Source organism: Macrotis lagotis, chromosome 1 (assembly GCF_037893015.1).
Source record: "Macrotis lagotis isolate mMagLag1 chromosome 1, bilby.v1.9.chrom.fasta, whole genome shotgun sequence".
Taxonomy (NCBI): Eukaryota; Metazoa; Chordata; class Mammalia; order Peramelemorphia; family Peramelidae; genus Macrotis; species Macrotis lagotis.
Genome location: NC_133658.1, coordinates 563,789,065 through 563,814,488, shown reverse-complemented (window position 1 = coordinate 563,814,488; position 25,424 = coordinate 563,789,065). Strand labels below are relative to the sequence as shown.

The 25,424-nt window shown below is 37.1% G+C and overlaps 1 protein-coding gene and 1 pseudogene across 2 annotated transcripts; one reads left to right on the top strand and one right to left on the bottom strand.

Moving 5' to 3' along the window:
- The first annotated feature begins 1,279 nt into the window (after positions 1 to 1,279).
- LOC141507121 (cell surface glycoprotein CD200 receptor 2-like) lies at positions 1,280 to 20,274 on the top strand. Of its 2 annotated transcripts, none has more exons than XM_074214513.1 (7): positions 1,280 to 1,642; positions 8,186 to 8,284; positions 9,595 to 9,900; positions 10,020 to 10,207; positions 10,723 to 10,813; positions 18,419 to 18,455; positions 19,921 to 20,007. In XM_074214513.1, coding segments are annotated over exons 1-7 (795 nt in total). In that variant the 5' UTR covers positions 1,280 to 1,569; the 3' UTR covers positions 19,922 to 20,007. The 2 variants fall into 2 exon arrangements, with proteins under 2 accessions (XP_074070614.1, XP_074070613.1); XM_074214512.1 differs by having other exon boundaries at positions 1,281 to 1,642; positions 10,020 to 10,271; positions 19,921 to 20,274.
- Positions 13,623 to 14,652, bottom strand: LOC141521427 (POU domain, class 5, transcription factor 1 pseudogene; annotated as a pseudogene).
- Positions 20,275 to 25,424: the final 5,150 nt, after the last annotated feature.

Sequence of the window (25,424 nt, the reverse complement as noted above, 5' to 3'; positions counted from 1 at the left end):
AGGCAGTACAACTGGAGGTGTCTGAGGTCTGTTTTGAACTTGGGAAGATGAGTCTTTCTGACTCTAGGCCTAATGATCTATCCACTGGACCACCAAGCCACCTTATAATGCTACTAGCACAAATAGTGTTACAACCTTTTCTCTTTTTATCCTTGCTATGGTTCCTAAAGACAGCAGAGAGTTACCATGGAGAATAGAGACTGCAGGTCATTTTTATATTTGAACTGGATCAGTTTGTTATTTTCTTTCCCTAGGATGCTATAGGACATGTGAAATTGTTTACATAACCCCACCAGACCCAGTTCAATTCAGCAACTACTCAATAGATCTAATAAGAAATGCAACTGCTAAAACTTTGGGAGCCTGGTGACACCATCACGAAAGGTCAGTGGCTTCAAATCTTATAATGGATTCTATTTTAAGTGAAGGAGTTCTTTTCACTTTATATCCAAGCATTGGAATGCCCCAAGTAATCATATAAATCAGAAATATTGCTGCAGAAAATGAGAAACTATCTTAAGAAACAGCTCAGGCTATCTCTAACACTTCCAGTGCTTTCTCCTTTCTCCAAATAGGAGTTAATGCTTCAGCAGAAATATGCAAACCTTTTTATTATTGAATATTCTCACTGCTGCTCATGAGGGAGTCTCTTTCTTATTAAACAAACCTGTTGATCTTATATTAATAGATCATTTATCTATTTGTTACAAATATTCTCAAGCTTTTATGAATCATGAATGAAACCCCCAAAAAACTACATAGTTCAGTCACCTCCTGATTGGAATCTTTTTCTGGTTCTCTCTCAGGTTTTGCTGGCTAGCAGGAGAAGACATATTAGCTCTTCTGGTTATATAGATGCTCTTTATACTTTAAACCTTGTCATTGTTTCTGGCTAGATATACACTATTGTATTAATTGCTATACCACTTGCAATACCAAGATTGTCTTAATTATTGATCTTGAGAATTATTAAGTTTAGCAGAATGTAATCTCTTTGAGGAAAGAAACTAATCAGTCCTTCACATGGAACCTTGATACAGAATATTAAGTTTATTGAAATGAACACTTCAGTGATAACCTTAAAAATAAAAGAAAGAAAACTGTTAACATAAAAAAAAACTCAACCACATGAACAGAGCAGTTCACTTGCTTACAATATAAAAAAAAACTTTTGAAAATTCTGAAACATTTTTGTGACTAAAATAACTCAAAAGCCCATGCTGGGATAGGTACATAACCTTGTTTTGATATTGTTCTGAGTTAAATATTTTATATTTTCAAGTCTGAAATGGAAAATAAGTGAATGAATAGAAAGTACTAACCAGGAAATATCCTTTGTCAAGCATCAACCCAGGCAAATTACACACAGGATATGTTTCATTTAAGGCTTACCTATAAGCAAAAAACACAATAGAGAGAAGAGAAGAGGAACAAAAGAATTCATTAGTAATGATGGTCAAACTAGAGAAAATAGGGTCGAACAGGATAGACTCCATCTAATTTGGCACAGTTTGATCTCTAGTAGGCTAAAAAAGACAGTAGAGAGAAAAAGGGAGAGAGAAAAAAGCGATGGAAATGGGATCTCTTGGGAGGATAACTTCTGCATTGGGGCTGTGGATCATCATAACACTTCTACTTTTCGGTAAGTCTGACTTAAAAAAATATAAGCCATTACCATGGAAGATAAGAGAGCAGTAAGTCAGAATGTTCTTCCATGGGTTTTTTGGTTTGCATTATTCAGTGTTGTCTATTTCAGGCTCATAAATCTATTTTGTCTTTCTTTTTTGCTTTGTTCTTAGTATTTCACAGTTTAGTATCAGTAGCAGATGTTATTAATGTGACTTCTTTATTTCATAAAGATGAGTAAAAGCAATGTTAACTTTTCCCTCATCATGCTTTTCAAACCAGTCCTTAAATCATCATAGCAATTTTCTAACCTCATCATTTTCAATCAATATTACAAGTAAGGAGATACTTTTATTACTTGAAACTCCCTAACTAGGTCTTAAAAGACAACTATGCACATTCAAAGGGAAGTGAAGAATTAGAATAATCATACACATTTCCATTTTTTATATGCTTCTGGATCAAGAACTTTTTTGGCTTATATATTAATATTTTCAATTATCCACTTCATATGGCCCCTGTAATCGAAGCCTAAATATAATTAAAGGAACAGAAAAGTATTAATGAAGAGTTGTCGGTAATTTGGGGAAGAAATGCATTTGTATTCTTATAGGGAAAAAATATAAAGGTTGATTAGCAGATTAAAGTGAATAATACCTTTACTAGTGACCTTCCTTTTCTATTTAACAGATCTAGACTATATAAAATTAAATTCCAGACATTAACCAGTATTTTTGATGAAATGAATTAATTCTTTTAAAGCACTTTGGAAGTTTCAATAAACACTAAAAAAAATCTAGAAACATTGCACTTTTCTATCATTTCTTTCTTGCTTCTTAAACAGGAATATCTATTAGGTATCAATATTCTAGCTATGCTTTGTTATTACTCACTAATTTGTGCAGTGACTAAATAAGATTTCTAAAATTTAATTAAGTTAGATAAATTTAATTCTTCAAAAATATATAATAATTCTAATTTCTTACTATCAAAATGGTCTTTGAGTTATTTTGAATTATCAAAACTATATTGCATTTTAAAAATGCTTTAGAATAATTTTTACTAGTCTTTGTACCTGATTCTTCACATACATAGAGTTGGTTGGTTTGTGTATGTATGTGGTGAATTTTGTTTTCTTTCTTTGTTTACTTGTTTTTAGCATAAGCAATAGGATTGTTCTGGAAAGATTGAGGAAGTTGGAAATATGATTTCCAACTGTCCCCTACTGACAGATTGGATGAGTCATTTTTTAAAAACAGATTTATATATTTTGAGTTTTACAGTATTCCCCTCATTTTTGCTTCCCTCTCCCACCCCCCACAGAAGGCATTCTGTTAGTGTTTATATTGGTTCCATGTTATACATTGATCTCAGTTGAATGTGATGACAGAGAAATCATATTTTTTATTTTAATTTTTTAAATTTTAGTTGTTTTAGGTTTTTGCAAGGCAATGGGGTTAAGTGGCTTGCCTAAGGCCACACAGCTAGGTAATTATTAAGTGTCTGAGGTCGGATTTGAACCCAGGTACTCCTGACTCCAGGGCTGGTGCTCTATTCACTGCACCACCTAGCCACCCCAAGAAATCATGTTCTTAAGGAAGAAAAATTAAGTATGAAATAGTAAAATTACATAATAATATAATACTTTTTTTCTAATTTGACAGTAATAGTCTTTGGTCTTTGTTCAAAGTCCATAATTCTTTCTCTAGATACAAATGGTATTCTTCATTGCAGATAGCCCAAAATTATCCCTAGTTGTTGCAGTAAAGGGATGAGCAAGTCCATCAGGGTTGATCATCACCCCCATGTTGCTGTTAGGGTGTACAATGTTTTTCTGATTCTGCTCATCTCGCTCAGCATCAGTTCATGCAAATCTTTTCAGACTGCCCTGAATTCTCATCCCTCCTGGTTTCTAATACAATAATAGAGTTCCATGACATACATATACCACAGTTTGTTAAGCCATTCTCCAATTGAAGGACATTTACTTGATTTCCAATTCTTTGCCACCACAAACAGGGCTGCTATGAATATTTTTGTACAAGTGATGTTTTTACCCTTTTTCATCATCTCTTCAGGGTATAGACCCAGTAGTGGTATTGCTGGGTCAAAGGGTATGCATATTTTTGTTGCCCTTTGGGCATAAGATGACTCTTTTTCTATGTCAGTTTCCTTTGCCATAAAATGGGTCTATGGCTTGATTGATCTTTTGGGGATACTCTTAATCTTTTGTCTGTCCTGAATGATATCTGACCTACTATAGGTAGCTTTAGGGAAAAATGAGTAGTCAGGGTACATTTATATCACCACCATTTCATCATTTTTCCTTTAATTATTTTTCCACTTGGACCTTGGAACCTCATACAAGTCCCGGGTATTCTAGGGAGCCTCTTGTAAACTCTGGCTTGTGTTATCAGCAAGGAAAATCTTGGATTCCTCAATATCTAGCTTTGACTCTACCCAGATGGCATTTGGAAAGATCAGCAAACACACCTTCAAAAAATACCAAAGTTGTCATGGGGAAGGCTATATGATGTGACCAGTGCTAGGTCCTATTCAGGTGAGATCCTCAACATTTGATAGTGTGCTCCTGTCATCAATCTAGCATTAGGAGGGAGCTCTAGTGAAGGGGGAGGGGAATTTTCAAGCTCCCAGGACCTTTTTGAAGTACCCATTGAAGTTGCTTGCCTCTGTCATGCCTGCCTTGGCTATATCCCTTTATCTTTGTTTTCTCAGCTGTTTCAGGGAATGGACTGGTGTTTCCATCTATCTGATCAATGACGACCCTCATAGGAAAACACTCCTTTTTTTCCCTATACATACCATTTTTTTTTCATTCAAAGTCATTTACCAGAGACTGAGAATCAAAGTGCAAAAATGAAACAATCCTTGTTTCAAGGAGCCTACATTATATGAAATTGACCCCTCTTTCTTTCTTTGACTCTAATTGGTGTTTCATGACATGGTGAATCACAAATGTCTCTCTGGGGTACATGTCACAGCAGGCGTACACTTTGTCTTAGAGCAAGATTCCTAGGGGTTCTTAATATGGAATCCATAAAGCTAAAAAAATTTATAATATATTTTAATATGTAATATGTGTGTGTGTGTTGTATTACTCAAATAGATTATATGTGGTCATGTGGTCCTGCCTGTAAGTGGCTCACTGGGAAGCATGAACAGAGAACTCTAGAGTTTTCCCTGTACATTTTTCTTCAAGGGAGACTTTGATTTCTACCATGAGAAGAAGCAGGAACTCTTTTGAACCTAGAAGACACAGAATCACAATTGGTGAGGACCTCTAATGGCATCTAATAAAACACACACTTGAATAAGATTACTCTCTAGAACAGTGGTATCAAACTCAAATAGAAAAGAGGTCCCTACAAACTACATAAAAATTCCTGCCGCACCAAGCTAATGTAAAATACCACAGTTAACAAAATCTATGTTCTATTGTACTTTCATTTATTTCGTTAAATATTTTTAAATTACATTTTAAAGTTGTTTCTGCCCTACCAAAGCAATGGATGAGTTTGACATCTGTTCTAAAACATACTCAATAAATAATCATACAACTTTTACTTCAGTGAGAGAACCTATTACCTCTAAATGGTGTTTATTTTTTGTGTTTTGTTTTAATGGTTACTGAAGGTAGTGTGTAGAAAAAAAAAATCTTTATCAGACTGTGGTTTGGCCAAAGTAGCTTCCATTCTGTGATAGACTGAATAACAAAATATGACTCAACTACCTCCATCCTGCTGAGGTTAGATTTGCAATGATTCTTTACCTTCCCAAAACACATACACACACACCCATACAGAGACACCCACACGGAGACAAAAACACAGAGACTTACTTGAACTGGCTTTAACCCACAAATGTTGAACCCAATATTCATCATGTAATATTTCAAACCAACTTTCCTATATGGACAGAATATATCTCATTGGTTTATTCAAGTACTACAGAACGCTGCTATTAATTATATAATCTATATAGAAGTTGCGCCCTAGGAAGCTGAAGCTGCTATCAGCTTATAAAGACTTCTCTTTTCAACTTGACCCTCAAGTTATCTGATAACCAGTCACAGGATTCAGCTTGTGGGTGACATTTTCCCTGGGCTCTCCAAGAACCAGGCAGAGAAAAGTCCCACATAAGTAGCTTTTCCTTCTGGCCTGTATCAATCCAGTTTGCAAATAAATATGTGATGTATATTAGTTTGCACATTACTATTGTTTGCATGTTTTCTCCCTCAATATACTGAGTTACTTGAAATCAAGGACTTTTTCTTTTGAGGAGGAGGATTTTCTTTGTATCCTTGGCGTAGGTAAATGTCTAGCATCCATTAGACACTTCATAAATTCTCGTTAACTGACTCTGAACTAAAAAGGTTTATTAATAGCATAAAAAGCTACCAGTAGATACTTGTATAAAAAGAATGCAAGGGAACCTCAACTTCTCATCTACCTTTGGGTCTCAATGTTGGTCTGATTACAGGAAATGAGGCCTCATACAGACACAGGAAATTGCCAACCCATGCTATAAACTATTCAACCTGGACCTAAACTGTTAAAGTGCTGTATAGTTGGGTTTTTTAATTATATCAATAATAGTTTTTAAAATAATATCTTATTTTTCCCCAATTTCATGTAAAAACAATTTAAAATATTTGTTTCTTAAAATTTTGAGTCCCAAATTCTCTTCTTCTTTCCTTCTCTTTGCCCCTCCTTGAGATGATAAGCAATCTGATATAGGTATACATGTGCAATCATGTAAAACATTTCCATAATAGTCATTTTGTGTAAGAAAATTCAAACAAAAAAGAGAGGAAAAAAAGTATTTTTTGACCTTTATTAAGCAGCATCAGTTTTTTCTCTGGAGGTGTATAGCATTTTTCATCATGAGTCCTTGGGATTGCTGGGAATAACTAAGTCAATCACAATGGTTCATCATATAATATTGCTGTTACTGTGAATTTGATTACTTCACTTTGCATCAGTTTAATTTGTTCTTTCGAAATTTTTTTGGAATCATCTTGTTTGTAATTTCTCATAGAACAATAGTATTCATTCACCATTATATACTACAACTTGTTTGGTCATTCTTCAGTGGGCATCCCCTCAATTTCTCCTCCTCCTCCTTCTCCTCTTTACTCTCCTTCTCTTTCTTTTCCTTCCTTTTCTTCTTTTTAAGTTGAGGAAAACCCAGGTTAAATGATTTAGCCAATCACACAGCTAGTAGGTGATTGAGGTTGAATTTGAACTCAGATCCTCTTGCCACCAGGGCTGATACTCTATCCACTGTGTCACCTAATTGTCACTAACATCCCTTCAATTTCCAATTCTTTTCCACCATAAAAAGAGCTACTAAAATGTTTTTCTACAAATAGATCCTTTTAGTAAAAAATTTTAGAGCCTTTTAGCAAGATTGCCTGGTACCTAGAAGATGTTTAATAAATACTGATTGAATCAGAAAAGGAGACAAGTATTTATGATCACACTACCCTTGGATAAGCTATGTAAGGATAAACATCAGTAGATGGTAGAGTTCCTTTTTGTCAGGGAGTTTTTGTCAATAATTTTAGCTTAATCAGCTAGTGTCCTCTTCCTCCAACTAGGGCAAGAATTATTAAGGTGTGTGTGTGTGTGTGTGTGTGTGTGTGTGTGTGTGTGTGTGTGTGTGTTTAAGCTACCCTTTGGCAGTCTAGTGGAGCCTTTGGACCCATTCTCAGAAGATTATTTATGAATGGAAGGAAATGTTAAATTTCAGTTAGAGTTTAGTGAAAAATAAATTGAATTATAGGTTAGGAATACCTGCTTCAGGGGAAGGGATCTAATTTCACCAGACTATAGTTGCATTTTTATAATTTTTCCTCATTTTCCCTTCTTCTTCTCTTTGGGACCAACTAGAAACATAATTCTTCTTTCATATGAAAACCTTTCAAATACTGAAGACAGATATTAGGGTCCCTCTAAGTTTTCTCTTCTTTAAGCTAAATGTCTTTAGCTCTTGCAAGAAACCAAGATCATGGGAAGTCTAGGATTTAGAACTGGAAGGGACCAGAGAATATCTAGTGTAACCTCCAATTTTTTTTTTGATAAGGAAACAGACATAGTTAGATTAAATGATTACTCAAAGTTGCATAGCTAAACTAGGTTTCAGACCAACATTTTCCTACTTAAAATCCAGTGTTCCTATCATTGCACTATGAGTTTAATGAACTAACAGGTTTTTGAGAACTATATTATTTTCATAAAACTAGGTTAGAATCTTTAGCTTCTAAATTGAACTGTGTGATGAAAGGTAAAGGGGCAAGCACTAAAAGCTGTGATTTCCAAGTCTGATCACTAATTTCCTTATCTACTTTTCTTCCTTCAGTTAAATTTTCCTTTATGGGTTTTGATGTTTTTAGCTTGAACTTGTATTTCCCACAGGTGGAAGTATATTCATGGTAGATGACTTTCCTAAAACAACCATCTTTTTCTGTCTTTTGGTGGAAGCAACTGTTTCTTTGTGCACTGGTGTCAAACTTTTCTTCTCTCCCCTTTACCTCTAGGAAACACTGTTGAATCTTCTGCCCATGGACCTACCCGTTCAGCTCAGGCAGAAGAGCAGACTTATCTGCACTCCACTGGCTTAAAGATTGCTATAACTGGTAATGTAGTAGAGATTACTGAAGGATGGGAGCATAAGGTCATTGGAACAAAAAAAATGGCCAAACTCAATAAGAGAGACAGGTGATCTAATGACACAGTATTGGGTGCACGTGTAATAGATAGAAATATCAAAACATTTCTTTGCATGATGTTTTGTCTTGGATAGGCTCCATTCCTGAGGCACACACATACTGCTTTATGAGACAGGATGAAATTCAGGGCAGTAATGGTTCTTTGTTCTTGCATTTGTATCTTAAAGGGAGGACTAAGGCCATTAGTCTGTTTAGAAGATCAGGTCATGTAGGGCCAACACCTTCTTGCTGTAAAGCAGGTGTTTTTAACCATTTTTGTCTAAAGAGTCTGTCCATAGAACCTCTACCCCATTGTAATTAGTCCTTCTCTCATAATTATTGCTTTAATCTTCAAATCCCAGAGAGAAGATAGCAAGGAAAAGCCACAGGTAGATCAGAAAATTCAGTAATTGTCATTAACCCTTTTGGCAGTCAGGGGAGACCTATGGAGCCCTTCAAAAATATTTTTAAATGTATCAAATAAGATATATAGAATTACAAAGGAAATAATTTATTCTGATCAGTTATGGAATTAAAAAAATTCTCAAACCTCCCAGTTAAGCATTCCATTTGAGTCTAAAAAGAAGGATGCCACGAGTTAAACATATTTTCCAATGGAAATTCTCTTCTTAAAAGTAAAGATATTTTACTCTCTTTTTAACTAAGGATAAAGGGAAGGCTAAAGTCACCCTCTTAGTCTCTGCTACCAAGGGCCCCAATTTAGATTCCACATGCCACACTTCTTGGAAACCAATGTTAACACCTCACTCTAGAGATAGTAGATACTTGGGCCAATTTCTGAAGTTGGGTCTAAAGATTTTAGAATGATACATACTTTATACAAGATTTATTTCCACAAGAGGGAGAGGAACAGAGACCTGTGATTTCATTAGTATAAGCAAGTTCCAGGTGAGTGACTTCATAGTAGCGTGAGTAGTTTATAATCTAAGATTGCTGCTCAGAGTTCTGGGCAGAACTTGAACTGGAGCCTTCCTGACTTTGAGGTTGGTTCTTACCATGCCAAAGCACTGAGGTGGAATAGCTACTTCTTGTATTCAGTCTTAAGTTTCTCTATCTCAGAGTGTTAATATTTCTTGTTATAAATGGGAAATATTGAATATTGAAAATCATGAGTGTTAATTATTAGAGTCACCTTAAAATGAGGAAACTATGGATAAAATTGGTATGAGTGTATTTTAAAATGCTCTTATTATTTTTATATCTACTGGACTCCTCAGCATCTATACAGGTACATAGCAAGACTGTTTTCTCCTGCTATACTTACTCAATGAAGAAACTTATAATGGCATTTTGGGAAATATTTCCCAGAGACAGAATTCCCTGTATCATGGCCTACAGATCAGATAAGAATGAAACCTGGGGAAAAAACTGCTTTGATGAGAGGATAACATGGGAATCTAGACCTGATCAGAATCTTGCTCTTCAGATTGATCCAGTGAACATTGAACATGATGGGTATTACAATTGCACTATTGTAACCCCTGATGGGAATTTTCAATCTGTTCATCTTCTCAATGTGTTAGGTAAGGAACAATTTCTGTTACTCTGAAATAGATTCAATTTAAAAAAGACAAGTAGCCATTTCAATTGTATCACCTCTCTTTTATGCTAAGACAAAAAAATTCTATCTCATCTTCTGCAGTGCCTCCTGAAATAACCTTGTCTACAGGTGGGAATGGGACCACTATGTGTGAAGCTTCTGCTGGGAAGCCAGCTGCCCAGCTCTCCTGGGTCCCAGAGGGATATTGCTTCAGTATGAATGAAACTCATGGCAACAGGACGGTGACTGTGAAAAGTATTTGTCACTGGAATGGACTCAATGAAACTAAGGTGACTTGCTCCATTTTTCATTTGACTGGGAACAAGAGTCTGTCCATAGAACTTCTACCCCACTGTAAGTAGTTTTACTCTATTAAAGTTATCACTTTGATACTCAACAGTTTATCCTAGAGGGAAGACAAAAAGGAAAAGTATTAGACAGATTAGAATCATTCCATGATTATCCTAAAACCTATATAGAAAACCTAGTGCAGCACTGAGTAAATGTCTTATTTTCACATTTTTTCCTTCATGGAGATATTTATGATTGTGCTTTAAGAATAATTGCACCATAAGAACTTAAAAATTATGAATATCATTTATATAGCACTTACCACATGCCAGAAACTATGCTGAACACTTTATAAATATCATCTCATTTGACCCTCACCAACAACCCTGGAAGGGAGATACTATTATCTCTTCATATACTTCTTAGAGCTCTTATATGAATATGATCTAAAAAATAAGCAATATCCTCTATATTAGAATTATGAATGTCTTCTTTCTTGTGTTTATGTTTTAAGATCCCAAGCAATCCACAGCATTGTACCTCTACTTCTGCCTCTGTGTTCTCTTGCCCATCGGAGTCATTCTCATTTGGAAAGTTTGCCTCAGGTTGGTTGTTTAATATGGATTATGGGCCCCCAGATGATCTATTACTTTGAAAGGTGAATAGTTGCTAATTGTCATCTAGAGGAGGTTAGGATTTCCCAAGACCTGATGGAAACCACCAATCTGCTTTTCCAGATTGACCATTTTGTTCCTTTTCATAGTGAATCATAAATTGATTGGAATGCAAACAACTGAGTTTCTCAATTCTCTCCTCATTTTGAGATTCCATTGACTCTCCTTTCTTTTAGTTAAGAAAAGGAAAAGGACCCTTGGAGTTTTACATTAATTTTTGGTGTTGAGTTGTTCAGTTTTGTCTGACTTGGCAAAATTACTAGACTGGTTTGCCATTTTGCTCTCTAGTGTATTCCCATTTTACAGATAAGGAACTGAAGCAAATAGGGGTTAAATGGCTTGCCTTGGGCCATAGCCAATATATGTCTCAGGCATATTTTAATTCAGACTTTCCTAACTCAAAGCCCCATGCTCTCTCATTGTGAAGCCCTGCTGCCCTTTACAATAATATAACCTAACAATATGTAGAATTTAATGTCATGTGAACTTGTCTTGAAACTTGCCCAAAAGAATTTAAGGACAATAGTGATCAGAAAGATCTTTTTTTTAGGGACCATAGCTTTTTATTTACGATTAGGGATTGTAATCTTTCAGACAATTCTGAAGTAAAGTGGGAAGACACCTTCCTGGAAAAGGTCTTTTAATGAAGCACTATCCTATATTGTATCAAATTTTATTTTTAATGAAAAAAATAGTGTTCCTATATCCCAATAGTTAATTGTCAAGAACATTGCTTGCTCAAGAGATTTATTCTTAATTTTCTCTCACTGATGTCCTTATTTCTTGTATAGATGGTTTTTTGTGTGTAGTTAACTGGCTACACACCTACAGTGTGCACCTACAGTGCATCTCCTTCCAGTTCAATCTGTCTTTTCCCCCTTGTTGAGGTTTATAAGCACAACTGGGACTGATGTTCAGTCAGTATGGTGATTTTTTTCATTGTCCTAGGTCAGAGTTAAAATTTATTTTGCCTTTTTTCTACTTGGCCTTCCATTTCACATACATTCAAAAATGCTTGTAAAGCATTTAACAATATCTAGACTACGAGTCAGTACACTTTTATGACTGGTTCCTTCCTAAAGCACTTAGTAGGAATCCTGGAAAGTTCTTGTATTAAGAAAATTTCTACTAAGCTTTGAAAATAAGGGGGAGAAGTGTGTAAAAAGTATATAGAAATGCTTAGAAATGCAAGATGGCATGTTCTGTGAGAACATGGTGAATCTGACTGGATCATAGTAGGGAGTTTTAAGGCTAAAATGGAGTTTCAAATCTAGAGTAGTTTTTATTTGACCCTAGAGTTAAAAGGGAGCACAAAAGGAATGACATATTAAAATGCATCAGATCTCTTGGGTAGGTTGAGGGAAAAAGTGCCTAAAAGTAACTTCCAAGTTAGATCCATGATCCAATAATCCTACTGCAGAAGTGCAGCAAATATATAGTGATATAACTTGATAACTGTTGGTGATGAAGGATAGATAATTCTTAGGGAAATGTAGGCATTTTATCAACCCACAAATTCAATACAAACTAATTATATGAAAGCAGCAGAAAAAAAAAGCTACAAGTAGTAGCTAACATTAACAGTACCGGGCACTATGTCAAAGCATTTTACAAAAATCATCTCATTTGAAACTCATAGCAACCCTGGGAGGTTAGATACTGTTGTTATCCCCATTTTATAGATGAAGAAACAGGCAAAGTTAAATTGACTTTTCTAAAGTCTCACAGCTATAAAGTCGGAGATGAGATTTAAACTGGGGTTTTCTTGAATTCAGACCTTATGCTACATCAATAAGTATAGAATTTTAAGAGGGGTGGTAAAGTCTTGGATGTTCTTTGTCCTTGTTGCTGCTCAATCATGTCCAATTCTGACTCCATTTGGGATTTTCTTGGCAAAGATTGGTATTTCCTTTTTTTTTTTTTTTTTGCTATTTCCTTCTCCAGTTCATTTAACAGTCAAGGAAATTGAGGTAAACAGGGTTGGTAAGTGACTTCCCAGTCATACAACTGATAATGATCTGGGGTCAAATTTGAACTCAGATCTTCCTGGTTCCAGGCACCTAATTGCTTTCTCCAAATCACACCAAATCAAGTATGTAATGTTCAGTTTCTGGTATTCCATTCTATAAGGACCAAGAGGACAAAGTATTTCATGCTATATGACAAGACAACAATATATGTTAAGACTCAGGAGTCAGGATGACCAGAGTTAAAATCTACTTTGGATTTTTTAGGGCCCAAAGTGAACAATTTTAACTTCTCTCATCTCAATTTCCTCTCCAATATTAGACAGCAACATCTTACAAGATTGTTGTAAGGATCAAATAAGATAAATTGAAAAGTTCTTTGCAAACATTAAAATACCACATAAAATATTAACTATTTTATATTGAATGGTTGAAGCAAATGTTTAATTTGGAGGGGTCAGAGGGGAGGACCCAATAGAGATCTTTAAATACTTGAAGGGCTTTGATTCAATATGACTTGCTTAAGATTGTTTTATTTAAGAGTTGGGAGATAAAAGAGATGTGGAACTAATAAACAAATTTTCCAACTTTCCCCCCACCCATTCCCCCTCAAAAATCTGTTTGTGAATCTCTGAAATATTGATCTCATTCTTCCCTGTTCCTAAATACTCCCAGGATTTAGAGAACTTAATTGACCAACTTCCAGACCTCATAATATTTTTTGGGTTCCTCATCTCTATTCTCTCACCTCTGTCCAAGCATGGACTAGCCATTCAGCTTGAATGCATGTTAGAGCCCAAAGGGGTAACAGGGAGAGGGGAAAATGCATCCCCCTCTGTGAAAGGAACTGGGGAATAAAGAGTAGTGAAATGAGGGGCCCCGTAGCTGGGATGACTGAAAGGAGGGCCTGGAGGTAGGGGAAAAGCCATAGGTCCCCCAGGGAAGGAGCCAGTTCTCTCAAAATCCTCTCGGGGTGAATCGCCGTTGCTTGGCTTGCTCTTCTGGCACCGGTTACAAAACCAAACCCGGACAACACCTTTTCAAGGCCCAGCTGCTCAGCAATATTGCTAATCTGCTGAAGTGTGGGTTTGGGACACTGGAGAAACATGTTCTCCAAGCTTCCCCGAACTCCATTCTCAATGCTTGTGCGTTTCCTCTTTCTGGCTTGTTGAAGGACTGTCTCAGCCTTGCACATCTCCTGAAGGTGGTCAGTGTCATCAGCTGCTTCTAGCCACTTCTGTAGCAGAGGTCGGAGCTGACACATGTTCTTGAAGCTAAGCTGTAGGGCCTCAAAGCGACAGATGGTGGTCTGGCTAAAAACCTTCCCAAAGAGTGCCCCCAAGGGGATGCCCACATCAGCCTGGGTATAACCCAGAGTGATCCTCTTTCGCGTTAGCTCCTTGGCAAACTGCTCCAGTGGCTCTGGGGAAGGGTCTCCTGTGGCTGCTCGTCTCCACTCTCCGCCGGCTCCGTCTTGGAGACTCGGGCAGCGGCGGGGGGCTCTGGGGGGCTGCCCTCGGAAGGGCTCTCAACCCCGGCTCCGGCGTCGCCGTCGGCGGCAGCGATCTCCTGCGCAGGTGGACCCATCGCTCCCACGTTGGGCTGAGGCTCACAGTAGACACCCCCTCCCCACATATCGTACAAATGGCACGGGGCCATTCCCCACCCGTCGGGCCCCGCTCCGGTTCCAGTCCCTCCGGGTGGGCCTTGGAAGCCCGGCCAATTCCACGTAGGCTCTGACCCTCCGGCCCCGCCACCACCTGGGGGTGGAAAGAAATATTCAGGAGCTAGGTGTCGGGCCATGCAGAAGCGGGGTCCCCCGACCCGGGGATTTAAGGACTAGAAAGATCTTTTCTTAACATAATCTCATTGACAACATACTTCCATCCCATTGGAAAATGACATGAAAATTTTTTTTCCAGCTTGGTACTAGTATAGTTATGGGAAATCTCACCAAAAAGTACTAGAGAATAGAGTAAATAAAATAAGTATTTTCAAGGAAGGCATCAAATATCATTTTTATAGAGCAGAATATGATACCTTCAGAGATGGAAACAAGCAATAAAATTCAATTCTGAAGAAAAGCTAACTTCTTAAATGCTAATTTTTCTTTTCAGAGTGTACAATTTCTCTGAATGTATCAAATTACTATTATTTAAAGTAGAAGATGGTTTAGTGGATAGAGTTCATTTTGGAGTTAGTAAAACCTGAGTTCAAATTCTGATTCAAGTTTTTATTAGCTGTGGGACCCTGGGCAAATTATATAACCTCTCTCCATCTCAGTTTTCCCATTCATTAAGTCAGCACCTTCCTTATAGGCATTTTTGTGAAGATCAAATGAGATAATATATGTAAAGTGCTTTGCAAATACTTAAAGTACTGAATAATAATGATAATAGTGTTTATATGGTACTTAAAGGTTTGCTTGTTTTTTTGCAAGGCAATTTGGGCAAGGGTTAAGTGATGTGCTCAAGGTCAGACAGCTAGGTAATTATTAAGTGACTGAGGCTGAACTCAGGTCTGCCTGACTCCAGGATCAGTGCTCTATCTACTGTACCACCTAGCTGCCCCTTACTTTAAGGTTTGCAAATTTCTTTTATATTCTATCTCATTTGATCCTTATAACATTCCTAGAAGCTAGTTATTACTTTATGGATGAGAAAGCTGAGGCAGACAGAGGTTAAGCAACTTCTCCAGGGTCCCATAACTAGCAAGAGTCTGACCCAAGATTTGGGCTCCTGACTCTAGGTCCAGTACTTCCTACACTGCATTGCTTAACTGCCTACTAAAATCTAATTGTTTTTATTTACAGAAAGGCAATGTAGCTATTTGTATACCATCATTATTCATGGATACTGAAATTTTGAAGAGACATGAGTGCCTTGTTTCAGTGGCATAATCACTTTTTCTGCAGAGGGAGTATTTTTTTTTTCTTTTTCTTTTTTTTTAAGGTTTTTGCAAGGCAAACAGGGTTAAGTGGCTTGCCCAAGGCCACACAGCTAGGTAATTATTAAGTGTCTGAGGCTGAATATGAACTCAGGTCCCCCTGACTCCAGGGCTGGTGCTCTATCCACTGTGCCACCTAGCTGCACCCCCCCCCCCCAACCGGGAACATTTTAAAAAGATTTCTCCTGCAAAGACAATATACAATGACAATGAAAGGAAAGAGTAATCACATCTTGGGAGAGACATTTTTTAGAGGCCACCTAGATCAAACTTCCACAAGTCACAATCTTCTCGATAGCATCCCTGACAGATAATTATCTAGCCTTTTCTTGAACATTTCCAGTTATATGGAGCTCATTATTTTTGAAATTTAGCATGTTTGGGCCCTCCCCCTTAGAATGGCTACCCCAATTTCAACATATTCTGTGCATATTCAATTTGCTCAAAATGACAGCTTGTGAGCCTCTACTGATTTTTTTTTACTTTTTCTCTTTAATCAGAGGACACAATATTTTGAATCAAATGCAATTAATAAAACAGCATAGTAAGAAGATTTACAATACAGCCTTCTCTTCATAAGTCTTAGATACACTTTCCCCAAAATATATAGACCATCAGTGGGGAGAATGAGCATGCATAAGGATCATGTGGGAGAAATGAATTTCACTCTCTTATTATTTAATAGCTATTTTTGGTATTAGGACCAAGATCCCCGCCCCCCTTTTCTACTTCCTTATCCAGAAACCAACTAGTATGGGAAATCTCTCTCAGAGATTTACCCAGTCTAAGATCTAGTCAGATAGTAGAAGATACTCATGATTTTAGGCCAAAGGAGGTACCCCACCATTGGGTTTGCTTAGATATGTCTGGGAAAATGTTCTCTGGAGCCATTATCAAGATAGGTAATATGGAAATTGATGTCTCTTTGACAAAGATTTGTGTGACCTAAGACATGTACCCCAAGACTTTCATTTTAATAAAGTCCACATCTGTCTTGATGTAAACCAATTTAAGTTGTTTGCTACCCTTCAGGAACACTTCCTATTCTAAGGGCATATAAACCCTCTGCCATTAGGGGTCTTTGGTTTGAGAAAGATGGTCAAATTACTATCCTTTTTATTAATAACCTGCTGGACTTATTAATAAAATGACTAAATTGACCGAAAACTATGTCTCGCTATCATGAGGAATCTTCATGGAGGAACAACTCATATCCCTAATATGCTATAGGGCTATAGGACTCCTGAGTAATATCATCATTTTGCTTTTACTGAGCCTGCTCCCTGATATGGTCATTATCTCCACTGAGTATGTGGTTCTAGGATCATTGGCTTACTCTCACTGGACTTGGCATTTCTGCTCAGTTCATTGGCCCAGGGTAGTCTTGCTGTGTAGTCCTTCCTGGGCTCATGGCCATAATTTTGTACAGTATCTTTGCTGGTTGTAATGGTCTTCTGAAGGTCTTGGTTGTCTTATCTCTCTCTTTTTTGTCCTTGCCTCTACTTCTCATTTTTTTCAGGATCAGTCAAATCATCTTAGTTTCATTTTTCCTAGATCTTAATGTCTAGTATCCTGACATAAAAGCCAAAAGGCCCACCCTGTACAAGCTAGATTAGTTTTTTCTTAATTTAAAGGGGATTAATGCTGAAACCATGAATATAGCTTCTTGGTAGTTTAAGAACAAAAGCCAATACACAAGGAAGTCAGGAGCAACAACCCCAGGCTTTTGATCAGTAGGTTAGTATGGCAGATAGATTAAGGGAAGCTATGCTCAAGTGAATTAATGCTGTATCCATGTTGAATATCCATTCCCTTTTTAAAAAAAAATATATTTAATTTTATTTATTTAAGGCAATGGGGTTAAGTGATTTGCCCAAGGTCACACAACTAGGCAATTAAGTGTCTGAGGCTGGATTTAAACTCAGGTCCTCCTGACTCCAGGACCAGGGGCGCCACCTAGCTGCCCCCACCCTATTCTCTTCTTTAGTAAGGGAAAACTCCTTTTGCTAACTTTTATCATTTAGTTGATCTCAGGACTGCACCTGAAAGCTTCCAGTTGACCAGATTCAGGCTTAACCTACAATAGGTAGACTGACAGCTCTTCAGTGATGGACACCATGCCCACCTAACAAAAATTGGGCAGCATTTTGCCAGGTTAAACTATATCTTTTCACTTTTTAATCTCTGGGATCTTCAAACTCTCTGTTACATATAACTATATAGCCATATACTTAAAAATAACTATAGATAGTGACTAAAATGCTCAGATGTTCCCAAGGTCATCTCTGGTTTAGCATCTGAAGAAATTTTATTCAGAACAAAAAGTAAGCTACTAAATCCATATAGTCTATATAATCTATATTTCTATATTTATTAGGCATATCTGCCACTAGCAAAGCCCTATTACTTTAATGCTATTATTTTTGGTCAAAATAGTAGGAAACCTCAGGTTGCTCATTCCATATTTGAATGATAAAAAATTCTTACATTTATTTAACTGTCTTCCTGACTGTAAAGTATTACTCTCTATTATGATCATTATTTGTAATACTAGTGGAGAAAGAATTTTGTATCTCCCTTCTTTAATTTACTTTTCATTGTCTTTCTTTTTTTTTTATAACAGGAACTCTGGGTCAAGATTTATTCCAGATGTTAAAATGGTAAGATGAAGAGAGGGATGATTGTAGTCAAAATTGGACAGTATGCCTGCTAGTTCTGCAAATTTGTACTGTGATTTAATTTTTGTGTAATGGTATTTTCTGACTGGCATTGCCTAAAGGTCTCTAGAGGGTTCTCTAATACCCTCTTAAGGGGCACCTAGTCTTTCTGTTATTGGTTCTAGCAGCTTGTGTTCCTTCAATTTTAGGGGATTCCGTGCTTCCCAGTTTCATTTTTCTTGGCAGTTAGTGGAACAATGAATAGACCTGGACCTAGAGTCAGAAAGATCTGAGTTTATATGCAGCCTTAAGCACATAATAGCTATGTGACAACTGGGCAAATGTTTAAACCCATTTGCATCAATTTCCTCAATTGTTAAATAAGGATAATAAATAGGTGCTATATAAAAAAGCATGGTATTATTTAATCTCTTAATGTAAGCCAGACTGATGTTTACAATAGAATATTTACTTCGACAGTATAATGAGAACAAATATACAAACACCCCTCCAATACATGGGAGATATAATTCCCTCCCTATACTACCTCAATTTCTGGAGAGGGATGGGGGATTAGGTTCATAGCATAACTTGGTTCCAATGAAGCATTGTTTCACCAAATTCCAATTGGGTTTGATTCCTAGGATCTTTGGTTTCTTAGGACTGACTAGGCTAATAGCATTATCCAACCTGAAATTCTGTTTTCAATGTTGAGATGACTTGGATCTGGGATCTCTATGTCCTAGAACTGAACCCTAAAGATATTTTTCAGGGCTATATGGATTAAAAGGTTGGGGAAAAGGTAGGAAAAGGTGTATGTTTCTCACTCAGCTCAATTCATAGTGGTTATGTGATGAGGATTTTTCACCTCATCTTGGACACTGTCAGAAAGAGAGAGAGAGTGTGTCATAGTTTGGCAGTTTTAAAGATACAACTTATTCCAACTTTGTAATTAATAGAAAGAGGCTGCTCACACCCACATGGTACAAGAACGAATAAAGTCACCTTGTCAAAGTACATTCATAGTTTCTCCCAAGTGAGGACCTCAATATTAGGCAGAGGGTTGTGCAATCTGAATGAGGCACAACCCAAGTTTCTTATTTCTTATGGGATTCCATTGCATAAAGCTATTGTTTCGCCAGATGATAATGAGCCTGAGTCCCCTATTTAAGACTGAAGCTTTGGATCCATTATGTCCATAAGCAGGCAGCAAAATTGGTAGAACACTTCTCTCAGATAGAAATACATTTGCCTGAGATATAAGGCTCTCTTTGTACAAAATCACATCAACATAACTTTTGATTGACCTACCTTGCATTTCTCTAAGTAACAACTATTTGGAGAAAGGAAGACTTGATAGAGAGAGGTCACTGGAGAACTGATTAGAAAGAGGGTCGTTCAATATTGGATATTATATGATTTCTTGTTTGTAATGATCATACATTCTTTCTTTGATTTACCTGGATAGAAGGAAGAGGAATATTATGTAAATTACATGAAGAATGCAAACCATAAAAATGAAAGTAAAAATCGACTTTGAAGATTCCACATGAAGATACACATCCTTATCACTCTTCAGTCCTGTCAGTTAACTGAACAAGGATTTGGGGGAAGGGGGAAGAATGGAATTGGAATAAGTTTTCTAATCTGTTCAGAATTCTTCTTCTTCTCTCTTTTTTTCCCACCTTCCTAAACAGAGAAAGAAAATGATTTTAGATTCATTATATTATTTGTATATGGCCTCCTGAGTGAGTGTTAGAGAACTTGTAATAATTAGTTGGCATCTTCCTTGGTTATCTAAAGTGTACTCCTAAAACTTGCAGTATTGATTAGTGTTTGTTGTGAATTTATTCATTTCACATTCTGCTTGTGCTCTGGTTAACCAATTTGTACAATGATTAAATTTTGATAACTCTGGTCTTGGGGTTTGGGAGAATACTTTCTTTTTTCTTTCCTACTTACCTTTTCTTTCTATTTCTAATTGTATGTATTGGCAACCTCTGAAAGTTTGACCTTAAAGATATTAATTAAGTTAAACACGTGCTAGCTTTCAGAGTTGTCCTAACTTCCAGAGTTTGGACTCAAGAAAGAGTAAAATAGAATTAAGTTAACATACTTGTTTATTAATATTTCCCTAAGCTTGTGGACACTAAGGCATGCAAAGGGACCCACCTAGAAAACTAAACCCCACAAAGTGAAGTTTTGGAGAGGGATTTTTATACCCTGTAACTATCATAGGGCAGGATCTGAAAAAACTACTTTCTGACTTTTTCCATCAAGGGAGTGGTCCTCAACTCAGGATGGGGCAGAGGAGTGAATGACAGTACCTCTCAGTGAATATCGATAAAATGGAATTTAATATTAGAGGTTCACAATATATTGTTCAGTCTTTCTAGGGTTTTTATCTGCTATTCTGAGGAGTTTTTTCCCCCGAAAATGTTCTTCTTAAGGATTCTCTCAGATTTGATTACAATATTATCTCATTTGGGGATACCTTGTTACATACCTTTGTATTTTGAACTCTGGGCCATAATGAAGCTAGGGCAGCTGGAGTTTTTCCCAAGGACACCAAATTTTAGAGGGTGCCTGTTTTTCTCTCTGTTAGAGTGGAACTGGACTCAGCAGGCAACAACACCCCCTGTATGGCCCATTAGGGCCACTCTGCAGATCCTCACCTCTTGCAATTCATGGGGACCTTGAATTCCAAAAATTCCCCAATTCCCTCTGTGACCTGAACAATTTGTGTTAGAAGCAAAGCAAATGGGAACAATATCCCATGTCCAGCTGTTTTTTTGAACTAAGGCAGCTTCCTCTCTGCTCTGTTTCTAAAATTCTTCTCCTCCATCAACTTCACCCTCCCGAAATAATCTAAATGCTAGAATAATATCAGACCTCTCCTGCCATCTCTACCCCACTGGTTGGACAACTTCTGATTTCCCAGTATCTGGATTGTACCTTTGCTCTGACACACTCTTTGCTGAACTGCACCAGTCCTCAAAACCCTGGAATTATCTCCTAAAGAACTGGGCAAAATTTGCAGGACAGGTTTTGAGGAAGAAATGTATATATTTTATATTATATTATATGTATATGTATTATACCTCCTGGCCCCAATTCAATTTAGAAAACCAGGAGAAATGAATCTTGAACAAGTCAATAAATCAAAAATGTCATGGCGGATGGGAGAATCATTCATCCTTGACCAAAGTGACTTGGCACCAGCAGGTAGGATTTAGCTGGAAATTGCCACCTTTAAAGGGGGTAGTCTATCCTTCCATTCCCTGCTCTAGTTTGAACTCCTATTGTGGAAATTTTCTACATTTTATCCTTCCTAGTGGTTTTTTCCCAGAGAAAAATTGTTAGCAAATATAGTTCAACTCCAGTATAATTTAAGACTCACTCCATTCTGGGACTTATGACACCAAAAATCTCTCAAAAATAAACAATGCAGTCTCAGATTAACAATATACAGTCGACATATGGCTTTACTACATAGCTATATATATGTGAGGTTTTAAAGTAAAATTTTTAAGTTATTATAAGGACAAATTCTTTCATAAATCAGATCATTGGAAAATTTAGATTGTATTATTGAAAACAAGATGACTTGAAATTCATAAGATTGCTAATTGAGTTAAAAAGAGACTTTTAGATATATCTAGTCATAGATCAACAAAAGTCTTCAGTTTGGAGCTCTAATTTGGCTTTCTTCCTAGTAATAAAGGTAAAAGCAAATAGATTTGAAATTTGTTAATTTGGTAACTGTTATTATTTAAAGAACTAAAAGAAAAAATTAGTGAAGAAATGTTTTTAAATCAGCAATGCTATTTATCAGTCTTTGTTTAATAACTGTCTTGACTTTTGCTACCTTTGCATAAAGTTAGAAGTTATATCTATAATTATTTTTAGTTACTTTGAAAAAGTAAATTGTTTGAATTCATAAAGTTGAAACCTAAATGTCAAAGAGTATAACCCACTACAGGATAGATGGGTGGGCAGGCAGGGACCATTCTCTGAGGTTCCTGTTGATTCAGTGTGGGCAACTAGCCCTGGGAAATAACTTCAGTCATGTAGTTGCCAAACAGTAAATCTGACTAGTTGCGGACCTGCAAGTTTCTCTCTAATACAGAAATTATTTCTAATGATTTTTGTCTTTATACTAAGACAAATTTAAACTCAAGAAGAAAATAAAAACAAGTGATGAATTTTAAGTGAAATTTCTTATAGCAACTCATGTTTTCTCATGACTGTATCTAGTCTTAAGCTGTAACTGATGGAGCTTGCTATTTGGGATAAAAGACTTTGGGGCTATGATAAATTTATTCTAAGTTTTGTCTTTAGGTATTGTTACCTGATGGACCATTAAATCAGACTTTAGGTATTGTTGTCTGATGGATCACTAAGTCACAAGCTACTCAGAGGAAATATGATCCAAAGGCTCTTTAGGTCCTTCCTCACATGATATTATCACAAAATGATGTCTCACATCAAAATTCTAACTGCAGTTCCATATCCTATTTCCCTAGATCAAACTGTCACCCCCTTCCACTCCTGACCATCCTGTATACCGTACATCACCCCTCTTTAGCAGAAGCAGGCACAGAAGATTGAGCCATTGACTTGATTCCCATGAAGCATCCTTCCATCCTTTAAGCCCTCCCTCTCCTATCCCTTTTGTAACTAGAAACTCGTCCCCACCATGGTGTGTTGTTAGAAATAGTTGGTAGAAACCCTTTAAGCATGATGTGTGGTTAGCAGTACTTTGTCCCCTCAATGTCCAGAGATGACATTCTAAACAATCTCTCATAGTCTTTGCAGTCAAGGGACTTTCCCTTGACCAGAGCAAGCACAGTTGTTCGTCCATGTAACTGATAGATACCTTTGTGATCTTTCACACTTCATTGCAGAAGAACACCTCTGCAATTGTGACCCCCCCCTTTCATAAAAATTAAAGCAAAAAGGCTGGAATATTGAATTCAGACCTGAGTTTCTCTCTTGCCTGATTGTACATTGTTTCCCGAGAAAATCAATATCCTTGATCTTTTCCATTAGAGTTTAGGGCAACCCAGTTCATGAAGGAGAAATTCATTGAGGTTAGATCTCCATGGAAACTCCAAAGAACTCTCAACCTCCACAAAGATCCTAAATAATCCACAACCTCCATGGAGACCCTAAACTACATGGAAACTACAATACTCTGATTTCCTATAGCTTTCACTCTAAAAAATGACTTACTCTCCCAACTACCTGATGCTGGAATTCTGTTCTGACCCAGCCCACTGTTCCTTTCTTCAATATAGTTTTACACCTTCCTTCATTCCTCTCTTGTTTCTGAGCTATCCTCCTTTATATTGTGGGCTTTCCAACTTTACATTTGACCTTTCACTCAATTTCTTTTTAGAGTATAAATAAAACTCAGTCTGGGGGAACTTTTGCTTGGGGGAGGAAGTCCCATTAGAATTTAGTTCAAGAAGGAGAAAACCCTCCAGATGGAAAGGGCTTCTCCCCATCTAGATGCCTTGAGGTTCCTGAGTTTCATCATCAAGTCATGTTCTTAGCAGAAGGAGCTGAAGACTTTTAATTCACTTTGTTCATTAAATGTTCACCAATCAGGGTTGAGTTTCACTTATCAGTTCACTAATCAGAGTTCTCTGTCATAAGATACAGAAGTGGTTGAGGGGTGATTTAGAACCTCCTTTTGAACTTCTGGTGACTGAGAGAAGCCACTGACCATAAATTTATGGATTATTAATTAGTCTAATTAATAAATTATTAATTACCCAGAAACTGTCTCTTGGGGGATTTATTTGTCAAAATGATATACTGTTACTTCCTTCTTAGCCTGGATTTATACTATATTCTCCATCAGTAGCATCTTAGAATCATGATATCTCTGAAATATCTCCCATGCAATCTATGTCCAAGATCTCTCCTCTGATAGAATGTTAACTTGCTGAATGAAAGTGTGGGGATTATAATTGCCCAATCTATAAGAAAAACCACTGAGGTAGAGCTCTGAGTCAATGGTACTTTAGTAATAAGTTCATGATTCTCTCTAATAAAGTGAACCCCAGACTGTGTTCATAATCTGAGATACCTCTGATCCTCAGGACCCTGTTTTTTTAAGTATTTATTGCTCTCTTAATTTTATTTTTAATTCTCATTTTGTACAAATTTTTTTACATTAATAAAATATTCTTGTTTAAGAGTAAACAAAATACCCCTCCCCCCATGAATATAGACTTCCGTGGGCGATAAAGTAAAGGGGAGAGAAAAAAATTAAAATTAAAAAAAGAATAATAGTAATAATTGTAGGTATGGCCAGATGGCGCAACAGACGAAGCACCAGCCCTGGAGCCACGAGCACCCGAGTCCATATCCAGCCCCGTAGACCCAACAATCATCCAGCCGTGTGACGTGCAAGCCACCCGATCCCCACTGCCCTGCAAAAACCTAAAAGAAGAAAAAAAAGACCCAAAATAAAATAAAATAGTAATAATAGTAGGGGTGGCTGGGTGGCAGACAGAGCATTGGCCCTTGAGTTAGGAGCACCCAGGTCCAAATCCAGCCTCAGATACCCAAAGATCACCCTGCTATGTGGCCCCAGGCAGGCCACCCAGCCCCATTTGCCCTGCACCCTCCCCCAAATAATAATAATAAAAAATGTGCTTCAGTCTTCATTCCAACACCAACAACTCTGTCATGGGTGGATTGCATTCTTTATGGTAAGTCTATCGTAAAAGTTACTTCCATATTTTTCCAACGTTGCCATTGCTGATCGCAACTGCCTCCTTTCTTATTTCTCCACTGCCATGTACTATATTTTCTCTCTCCTTTCACTCTGACTCTGCTGTAGGGTCGCTGAGTGGCACAGCAGACAGATCCCTGGTCCTGGGAACAAGAGGCCCAGAACCCCCCCTACCACCCCTTAGGCCCAGTATGCACCTGGTCCTATGGTCCCGGACAGGCCAT

Bases quoted from the DNA above. Each gene is read 5' to 3' on its own strand.
- LOC141507121 (XM_074214512.1), top strand. From the start codon at position 1,570: ATGGAAATGGGATCTCTTGGGAGGATAACTTCTGCATTGGGGCTGTGG. The intron at 9,901-10,019 runs GTAAGGAACAAT...CATCTTCTGCAG, and splicing joins TCATCTTCTCAATGTGTTAG to TGCCTCCTGAAATAACCTTG. The intron at 10,272-10,722 runs GTAAGTAGTTTT...TTATGTTTTAAG, and splicing joins CATAGAACTTCTACCCCACT to ATCCCAAGCAATCCACAGCA.